Source organism: Phocoena sinus, chromosome X (assembly GCF_008692025.1).
Source record: "Phocoena sinus isolate mPhoSin1 chromosome X, mPhoSin1.pri, whole genome shotgun sequence".
NCBI classification, from domain to species: Eukaryota; Metazoa; Chordata; class Mammalia; order Artiodactyla; family Phocoenidae; genus Phocoena; species Phocoena sinus.
In genome coordinates this window covers 46050744-46060142 of record NC_045784.1, presented here as the reverse complement: position 1 = coordinate 46060142, position 9399 = coordinate 46050744, and the positions used below count along the sequence as shown (strand labels likewise).

At 60.8% G+C, this 9399-nt stretch overlaps 1 protein-coding gene and 1 non-coding gene across 8 annotated transcripts; both read left to right on the top strand.

Annotated features, from left to right (window-relative positions):
* The first annotated feature begins 354 nt into the window (after window positions 1-354).
* LOC116747998 (melanoma-associated antigen D4) lies at window positions 355-7832 on the top strand. 7 transcript variants are annotated; one of them, XM_032620719.1, is made up of 13 exons: window positions 355-482; window positions 1334-1653; window positions 1899-2729; window positions 3114-3320; window positions 3426-3489; window positions 3718-3797; window positions 4188-4279; window positions 4920-4999; window positions 5084-5126; window positions 5552-5614; window positions 6618-6732; window positions 7004-7434; window positions 7626-7832. In XM_032620719.1, exons 2-13 carry the CDS (start codon window positions 1444-1446, stop codon window positions 7633-7635), a joined length of 2226 nt encoding a protein of 741 aa, XP_032476610.1. In that variant the 5' UTR covers window positions 355-482; window positions 1334-1443; the 3' UTR covers window positions 7636-7832. The 7 variants fall into 7 exon arrangements, 6 of the variants coding, with proteins under 6 accessions (XP_032476610.1, XP_032476614.1, XP_032476612.1 ...); XM_032620723.1 differs by having other exon boundaries at window positions 7004-7446; XM_032620721.1 differs by having other exon boundaries at window positions 385-482; window positions 1443-1653.
* Window positions 6243-6371, top strand: LOC116748194. The gene has a single exon (XR_004348205.1). It is a non-coding gene; the product is annotated as a small nucleolar RNA SNORA11 (small nucleolar RNA).
* Window positions 7833-9399: the final 1567 nt, after the last annotated feature.

The window sequence follows — 9399 nt, the reverse complement described above, 5'->3', positions numbered from 1 at the left end:
TCACGCTGGGGAAGCAGGGCTCAGTGTATTCCAGACCACACTGGAGGAGCTTAGAGGCAAGGGGGAGGGCAGGGCTGAGAAGCATTGTGCAAAAGTGGGGGGACTGAGGGTATATGATGGATGGGTTGGAACCGCAGTACAGGGTGTGAGTGCCCGCGCCTGCGGTCGGGGGCGCGGAGGCGGAGGTGGGGAACGGTGAGGGGAATCTGGCGGGAAGGAGAAAACGCCCCCCACCCCGCCCACCCACTGGCGGAATCGCATGCGCACAGGGGACCTGGTGGGAAAGGCTTTTGTTGGGAAAGCGGGCCGGCTGGAGCGGTCCGCGCATGCGCAGGCTGCTCAGCCGCGCGGCGGGGAGGGGGGCGCGTTGCGCGGAGAAAAGGGGCGGGGTGGTCGGAGCTGCTGTGCTGGCAGCAGTAGGCGAGGGCGCGGCTGCGGGGTTCCTGGTGCTGAGGACGGACGCCATTGGAGCCCCAGGGAAGGTAAGGATCCAGCCCCAGACAGGACCGGGAGAGAGCGAGTGGAACGAGGGTACGCTGTGCCCTCCCCATCCCCAATTCCCCGCCCCCGGATCTGAACAAAGCCCAAGCACGCAGAACCTGAACCCCCTTAGACCCGCGGTCTAGATAGGAGCCTCCCCCCTCCACCGCCATCAGACGCAGGCTCCCCGATCCGAGCCCTCCTTACACCGGAGCCCACCATCCGAACCCCTTTAACAGACCCTTGTGCTCCGTGCTGAGCTTCCTTAGAGCAGAGGCCCCACCTCCACCCCAAACACTCTGAGATCAATCCAGTGGAACTGAACGTTTTGCCCCCTTCCTGGAGTTGCAGTCCTGGCCTCTGAGACCTCCAGCGCTCCAGTTCGAGCCTCACCTAGCCCGAAGACCCCCACCCCATACACCTTGAGCGCTCCTGTATGAGCCCAACCTAGACCTGAATCAGCTGAATCCCCCCACCGGCACTTAGAGGGTCCCTGGGATTCATTTTCCCAGAGCTTCCAGAGGTCCCCGTTTGTCTCAGCCCTCTCATGTCATCTCCTCCCCACCGTCCTGGCCCCCTGCTCCAGGCATTAAATTCAGGCGCTTTATTTCCCCCTCTCTCAATGCATCTCCTATGGGACTCTTTGGACCCAGGCCTGCCAGTGCACCCCTTGTTCAAATCCGGCCGCTGGGCCGGGGAGCCTGCCTGTCCTAAACTCCCCTTTCAGTGTAGGGACTCCTCCAACCTCCTCTATCCTTCTCTTAGGGCTCTGTCTCTGAGGGAATCTACCCCAGCAGCCTTCACTCCCCCACCCACCCCGACCTTACACTGCCTGGTAACCTGATGATTGCAGCTCCCCACTTCCTGAGAGATCCGGCCTCCTGCTGGGTCCTGCACCCCTCCCCGTGAAGAGGCCTCCCCGTCCCTCTCAGGCTGAGCTCTCTTCTCCTTGGGACCCCCAGCATGGCTGAGGGAAGCTACCACAAAGAATCTGAAGGGTACAACGTTGAAGACATGGACGAGGGTAGTGATGAAGTCGGGGAGGAAGACATGGTTGAAGGCAACGACTATGAAGAATTTGGTGCTTTTGGAGGCTACGGAGCCCTCACCAGCTTTGACATCCGTATCCTCAGAGCCTTTGGGAGCTTGGGTCCAGGCTTTCGCATCTTAGCGGTGAGGCCCCTTGTCGGCCACCTGCTAGCCCTGGGCCTTCCCTCCTGCGACGTCAGGGAGGATGGGAGGAGGGGGTGGGTGAAGGCTGGAGTTGAATGGGGAAGGACTGCCCAGCTTCACCAAACCTTCCCTCTCCTGCTGGGAGAAGGGAGATTTGGGAGGGTCTGGGGGCTGGTCGGGGGCTGGCCAGCACAGAGCGAGTGCGTACAGCTGTCTGCCTTGCCCTCCCCTCCCTGGTCTTGCAGAATGAGCCCTGGGAACTTGAAAACCCTATGCTGGCCAGGACTCTGCTGGAGGCATTTCGGATGGATCCAGAAACACTTGCCAACGAGCCGGCTGCCCGTGCTGCCAACGTAGCCCGGGCCGCCTCCTCTAACCAAGCTGCTCGGGCCGCTGCTGCTGCTGCCCGTGCCACCTACCATCAGGTGGTCGCTAACCACTCAGTGGCCACAGACCAGGGCTCAGGAGGCGATACCCAGCCCATGACATCCGCTGCCGAGGCTCAGGCAGCCACCCTTGAGACAAGCCTTGCTTCTCCGCACAGCTCCCAGATGCTAGTCAAGAGCGAGATGGCCACCTCCGGGGCTCCAGCAAGGTCCACGCAGCCCCAGACATCCTCCCGGGCCCAGGAGGCTGCTGCCGAGGGCCCTAGTACGGCCTGTGCTTTCTCCCAGGCCCCGCGTGCCAGTGAGATGGATGCCACCCGGCCCAAAACAGCCTTCCTGGGTCAGAACGATGTCTTTGATTTCACCCAGCCGGCAGGTGTCAGTGGCATGGCCTTCCCACGCCCCAAGAGACCCGCCCCGGCCCAAGAGGCTGCCACAGAGGGCCCCAGTGCTGCCTCCGGGGGGCCCCAGGCAGCCTCTGCCGGGGAGGGGGCAGCCACCCGGCCAAAGACGACCAAGTCTGGGAAGGCTCTCGCCAAGACTCGGTGGGTGGAGCCTCAGAATGTTGTGGCAGCAGCTGCTGCCAAGGCCAAGATGGCCACGAGCATCCCTGAGCCTGAGGGTGCAGCTGCCACCTCTCAGCAGAGTGCGGAGCCCTGGGCCAGGATGGGAGGCAAGAGGACAAAGAAGGTGAGACCTCCCTGCTCTCTCCAACCCCCCTTGCTCCCCTGCTTTCTGGGCCCTCTCCTCTCCGCCTCCTCCTCTCCCTCCCCGCATCCCCTCCCTTCCCCTCCCCTCTCCTTCCCTCTCCTTCCCTCCCCTCTGCTCTCAGCTTGTGCATGTTTCTCCAAGACAGGTTGACTAGCATGTTTTTACTCCACGTAGTCCCTACCCTCGGGCCTGGAGGGAGAAGCGGTTGGCTCAGTGCCTGGCACTTAGTAAGCACTCGGCACGTGTCATCCGCTGTTCCTACTACCCTTATCTCCAAGTACCTGCTCTGGTTAAGATGTGTGCCAGGTGCTTTTGCACGGGTAGCCTGGTAGCCCTGAGTCTCTCCTCTGTCTAATGGTACAGTCCAAGCACCTGGATGACGAATATGAGAGCAGCGAGGAGGAGAGAGAGCCTCCTGCGGTCCCACCGACCTGGAGGGCATCGCAGCCCGCACTGACGACTGTGCGGCCTCAGATGGCCCCTCGGCCCCCCATGGCCCTGAGGTCCCAGGTACCCTCAAGGCACGTACTGTGCTTGCCACCCCGCAATGTGACCCTTCTGCAAGAGAGGGTAAGAAGCCTGCCCTTCCCCCATCTCGCTCCTCTCCTCCCTTGCGGGCCTGTTCTTTGAGATCGCCCACGCCTTGGTCTACCCGTGTGCTCCCTCCTTCTCCAGGCAAATAAGTTGGTGAAATATCTGATGATTAAAGACTACAAGAAGATCCCCATCAAGCGCTCAGGTGGGCAACCTGTGCCCCCTCCCTGAGCTCTGCCCTTCCCCCCTCCCACAACCCTGCCCTGTGGGCCTCCCAGCAGAGGCCCACACACACACATCAGGCCTGGCTGATGGCTCCATTTGCACGGTGTGGGGTCCTGAGTGTGCTCCCCTCAGCAGGGCTGACAGAAAAGCTGCAGCTCTGTGGCCCCTGCTCAGTCTCGGTGCTTTGCCCACCCCTCCCCTCCTGCAGACATGCTGAAGGATGTCATCCGAGAATACGATGAACATTTCCCTGAGATCATTGAACGAGCAACGTACACTCTGGAAAAGGTGGGTGCGGGGCCGGGGGCAGCTCTGTGGAGCAGGGGCTGCAGGGAACCCTTGCCCCCTGCATCCCCTCGAGGCCCAAGGGCAGGACTATGTGCTCTGAAAGGAAGCCCTCCCTGGCCTCTCCACCTGGGAGCTTCCTCTGCCTGCCTCCTTCCCTCCTTCTTGCCCTTCGTGCTCACTGAGTGTCTGTGGTCTCCTGAGGTGGATCCCATTGTCTCAGCCAGTGTCAGTGCTCCCACAGGGTACTTCCTCTGCGGCCTCTCTTCTTCCTCCTCCCCCAGGGCTTGGGGCTCCCCGCCAAGGAAAAGCTCTAACGGGGAATTGAGTGACTGCCTGCAGGACACCCAACATGGATGTTTGATCTCACATTCTGTTTTCTCCCCCATGTAGAAGTTTGGGATCCACCTGAAGGAAATCGACAAGGAAGAACACCTCTACATTCTTGTCTGCACACGGGATTCGTCAGCCCGCCTCCTGGGAAAGTGAGAGAGCACAGGAGGGTGGTGGCCTTCCTTGGTGGTGCCTCCCCGCTCCTCTCAGAGAAACGGGAAAGTGGGGTTGGGGGGCCTAGCACGGCTCCCACCCAGAGTTAGCGGTGCTGAGCAGTTAAGGGCTGGCAGGGGCAGTAGCCTGGGCCGAGGATTTGCTGCTCTCCGGGTTTCGCCCCTGCCCACCCTTCCCCACCCCCATCTTTCTAGGAAAGCAAGCTCCTTGGTTGCCTCTCCCTGCTAAGGTCCTGGCCAGGGCTTGGCAGAGTGGGCCTCGGGAGGGGGACGGGGGTGTGGGGGTGCTCTCCAGTGGAGTTGTGCTCCCGACGCAATGCGCAAAGGGCAGGGAAGGTCTGGATGTGCCTCTGGACACAGGGTTGCCAACCGTTTGCTCCCTGCCTAACCCCATCCTCGGCAGAGCCCTGGGAGGAGGTGTTAGCATCCCCATTTGATGGATGAAGGGACTCAGTCTCAGGCCGAGGAATGAATTGTCTGGACCAGGTAGCGCAAGCCATACAGAGTAGGAGGAGCTGCCCTGTAGCCCAGCAATCTGGGAGAGGCTAGTTGAGTGAGCTGGCTGTGGTCCCTCCGGGCAAATGGCTGCTGGACAGGATCCCTCTTTCTACACCTTCAGGACCAAGGACACTCCCAGGCTGAGTCTCCTCTTGGTGATTCTGGGCGTCATCTTCATGAACGGCAACCGTGCCAGTGAGGGTGAGTGGCTGGACCTGCAGCTGGGGGGTTGCCCGCCGTCTCACCTTCGTGTGCTAAACTCTTGTACCTCATCTCCCCTCGCAGCTGTCCTCTGGGAGGCACTACGCAAGATGGGACTGCGCCCCGGGTATGATTGGGGTCTCTCGGCTCCCACTCCTCAGTGTGTCTGTCCTTGGGCACAAGAGGCCCCGGGATTGCAGTGGCCTAGTGGCCTCTGCGGGGCGTGGCGTCCTGGACTAGGTAGAGCGCAAAGGGTCCCACCAGGGTGCGTGGGGAAACGGTCCTGAACACTGAGCACCCCCTCTGCTCCGTGTGCCTTCTCTGTTCCCAGATGAGAACTAAGAGAAACCATCGGACCTGGGGGCTCCGTCAAAGCCCCCTGGGGCGTCCCTGGGGCGTCGCTGACAAGTGGCCGTCTGGCCTCTGCTGCCGGCCCAGGCATCCATGGGGACACCCCACAGGCTGGGAAGCTCTCAGTCCTGCTGGGAGTGCTCCCGCCCACCCCGGGCACTGCCACTGTCTCTAGTCATGCGTTCCTTTCCTTGCACTCAGGGTGAGGCACCCATTCCTGGGCGATCTGAGGAAACTCATTACAGAGGACTTTGTGAAGCAGAAGTGAGTATCGACTGAGTTCACTTTGCCTCCCACTCAGGCCTTCCTCGTGTGCTGCTCTGCCTGAGGAAGCCATTCCCCAGCCCATGTCTTAACACCAGAGGGATGGGTGTCTGGTGTGAGTGTGGGGTGGGGGGGAATGTGAGCGTTGGGGGGAGGGCAATTCCAGGGAGGCTTGGGGAAAGGGAGCACATGCTGACTGCGAGCACCGGGTGGGGTGGTACAGCCCCCATCTCGTTCAGCACCTGCCCTCTAGGCAGTGTCCCCGGCTTTACATCTCAGGAGCCTGGGGCTCAGAGAGTGGAAGCCTGACATGGCTCCGGCTGGGATAAGGCCCATTTGGGCCTGGAGTCCAGCCCCGCTGACCTTCTAGCCCAGGCCCACCCCACCCTCGGTGCTTGGAGATCTCGTGTGCCCTCACACAGGCCCCTATGCATGTTCACCACCACCACCCCCGCCCCCCGCACCACACACACACACACACACACACACACACACACACACACACACAGATGGTCGAGAGTATGCATGGAGTCCACTGCTCTTGGTTGACTGTTTCTTCCTGTACAGTCATTTTCTAGGGTGGACTGTCCCAGGGTTCAGCCAGGCCATGCTCGACGAGCCCCATGGTGGGGTGTGCTCAGAGCAGGGGGCCTGAAGAAATGGCTCCTCTGTTTACAACACACCCAACAGGAACCTGGGTTATTGTGACAAGGGGCACAAAACTCGTGGCCTTCCTATGAACAAATACCCTACACGTGCCCCCTGCACCTCCACGTGGCTGCTGGGCAGGACCAGTGGCCTAAGGGTGTGAGCACCTCAGTTTTGGAGGCAGAAACCCCTGGGAGTGAGCGTGGGAGCGAGGCAAGGGCTGCGGGGCCAGGGCAGGCCTCCTGCGGCAGCCAAGCTGCAGCCTCGGGGCTGGGAAGGGGCCACCTGGGAGCCACTGGTGCAGCAACAGGTCTGCCTGGCTGGAAGCAGAAGTTTATTTTCCTCTCTCACGCAGGTACCTGGAATACAAGAAGATCCCCAATAGCAGCCCACCCGAGTATGAGTTCCTCTGGGGCCTGCGCGCCCGCCACGAGACCAGCAAGATGAGGGTGCTGAGATTCATCGCCCAGGTAAGGCAGAGCCTCTGTTCTGGCTGGAGTTTCCCATACCTCGTTGGTTCGCTGAGGCCCAGAAAGGTTCCTAAGTCACTGACACAAGTTCACAGACGTAGTGAGTGGGTGGGGCGAAATCCCAGGTCTGGCACAGAATAATGGGAGCCCGATTCCAGTCGTGTGGGTTTCTATCACGATTTTGCAAAGCGCTCAGGAGGGCGTATGGCAGGAAGCAGGTGCTGAGCGAGGTGGGGTAGCTGTTCCGACGGCTGCTGTTCTTCCACCACAGTATCAGAACCGAGACCCCCGGGAATGGAGGGCTCATTTCTTGGAGGCTGTGGATGATGCTTTCAAGACGATGGATGTGGATATGGCTGAGGAACATGCCAGGGCCCAGATGAGGGCCCAGATGAACATCGGGGAGGAAGCTCTGATTGGACGGTGGAGCTGGGACGACATACAGGTCGAGCTCCTGACCTGGGATGAGGACGGAGATTTTGGCGACGCCTGGTCCAGGATCCCCTTCGCTTTCTGGGCCAGATACCATCAGTACATTCTGAATAGCAACCGTGCCAACAGGAGAGGCACCTGGAGGGCTGGCGTCAGCAGTGGCACCAATGGTGCGGCCAGCACCAGCATGCTCGATGGCCCCAGCACCAGCTCCACCATCCGGACCAGAAACGCCGCCAGAACCAGTGCCAGCTTCTTCTCCTGGATTCAGTAAGATTGGAGGTCATTAGATGAGACTCTGAAGGATGGGGTGTGGAGGGACTGGGAGGAGTCAGGGGAAGGCCTGGGGTGTCATGGGGGAACGAAGAGAGCCTGACGGGACACTCAGTTTGTTCTTCCTATCCCTGACGGTTCGCCTGTATTGACCCTTGTGTTCTGGCCTTTGTGTCTCCCGGTTCCAGGCAGCGCTGAGGAGCTGCAGCAGCCCCCTGCTGAGCCAGAGTGCCTCCTCTGCCCCCTCCCCGACAGAGCACTCTAGGCAGCCACTCCCCGTCCATGGAAGATGGCATGCCAGATGACGCGCTCTCTGCCCTTCCTGCTTTCCTGTGTGCTTTTTGTCGTGCTGTCGTGTTTTGGGTATCAGTATTGCATTAAAGTTGCAAAATCAGTCGGACGTCTTCTCCTTTTCCGGGGCAGGTGTGGCTCTGAGTGGCCGGTGGTCAGGCCCTCCGGGACAGGCGGGGGCCGCCTCTCCCTAAAAGGCAGGCGGGTGTGGCTGGGTCAGGCACTGGGACGCGCGGAGATGCCAGCTGAGTGTGGAGGCCAAGGGTTTCCAGGGGCTCCGGTCCATACAGTTTCATGATTTCTTACACTGTGTGGCCCCGGTTAAATGCCAGTGGGGGTCCTCAGGAGAAGGGGTGGGGTGGAGGGCCATGAGCCGGTGCCACCGTCCCTCCCACCAAGGGACGGGATCCACAGACATCCCCTAGGACCCACCTCCGCCCCATCTCTGGAGGCGCTGTCCTGGAATCCTTCCCTCATCATCCACACCATTTCAGGACCTCCTCCCTCAGACCGAGTCTTAAGGACAATGAGGTAGGCCTCACAGTGACGCTCTCACCCCTCCAGCAGGTAGAAGGAGGAGCCATTACTGCCGCAAGAGACGATTCAGTGAAAGAAAGCTGTAGGCAGACCTGGACAGCCCATTGCCTGTGACCATGACCCGAGGCCCTTTGGGAGGCTCCGGGGCTCTTCTCCATGGAAGCAGGGCTCTCCCGGCGAGGCCAAGGCCAGCCTAGGTCTCTGTGTCTTCAAGGGCTGCGTGATCCCTGCGGGGGCGGAGGCTAGAACTCTCATTCCCCAGGTGCACGACAGTGAGGGCAGAGACACTTTGGAACCCTGGGAAGGACTCCGTAGCAGGAAGGGGCCATCTCGGGCTTTTCTGGGTCCCCCAGTGACGTCCACAGCTTGGAGGACAGGGCTCCAGGTTAAGAGGAAGGAGAGAGTAGTGTAAGGACCCCAGCCCGCCCAGCTCCCCCACCCCCCGCTTGCCTCTTTGCCCCAAGAAGTGGTCCTGCTCCCTCAGCCAGACCCGGATCCTGACCCAGACCCAGCTACATCATTTGCCAGAGCCAGTGGAAGACAGAAACTCTGGTCACCTGGCTCAAAATGTATTAACGATCGCAAGAGAGCAGCAGCAGAGCACTGCACCTCTAGTGCAGACCTGCTGAGGGGACGGCCCAGGCCGCACCCCCAGGAAGCAGGCTCTGTATGGACCCCCCTCCCCTAAAGACAGGCTTCACGCGGGTTTCTGCCTTATTTGTTGCTGCTTTGATTTCTGCCTCCCTGGCTGTGGGCTTGATGCCTGGCCTTGTGGACACTCTGTGATTCCGACAGAGATTCAGGCCCCTTCCAGGTGCAGGTTTCCCGGTCCACGGCCCGGGATTTGGGAACCCAGCCCTGGCATGATGAATGACACTGGAATGTTTCTGGTTCCCTTGCCCTGGGACCTCCCAGGACCCTGCTGTGCACGCAGTAGGCACCTGCCTTGTCATGGACAGGGGTGGGGCACTCACCACAAGCCACAGGGATGAGCTGGAGCACTGTGTTCAGAGGACACCTGAGATAAGGCAGCTCATCTAGAAAGGAGGAGAGAGCAGCCCTCAGAGACAGGGTGCTGGGGAAGGTACCACCTCCCCAGGCCTCCAGGCTTGCAGCACTCTCCCCTTCCACCCC

What these genes read in the sequence shown, in the direction of transcription:
- LOC116747998 (XM_032620719.1), top strand. Translation starts at nt 1,444, where the DNA reads ATGGCTGAGGGAAGCTACCACAAAGAATCTGAAGGGTACAACGTTGAA. An exon ending in TGACCCTTCTGCAAGAGAGG is followed by an intron (nt 3,321 to 3,425) that starts GTAAGAAGCCTG and finishes CTCCTTCTCCAG; the next exon opens with GCAAATAAGTTGGTGAAATA. An exon ending in GAGGACTTTGTGAAGCAGAA is followed by an intron (nt 5,615 to 6,617) that starts GTGAGTATCGAC and finishes TCTCTCACGCAG; the next exon opens with GTACCTGGAATACAAGAAGA.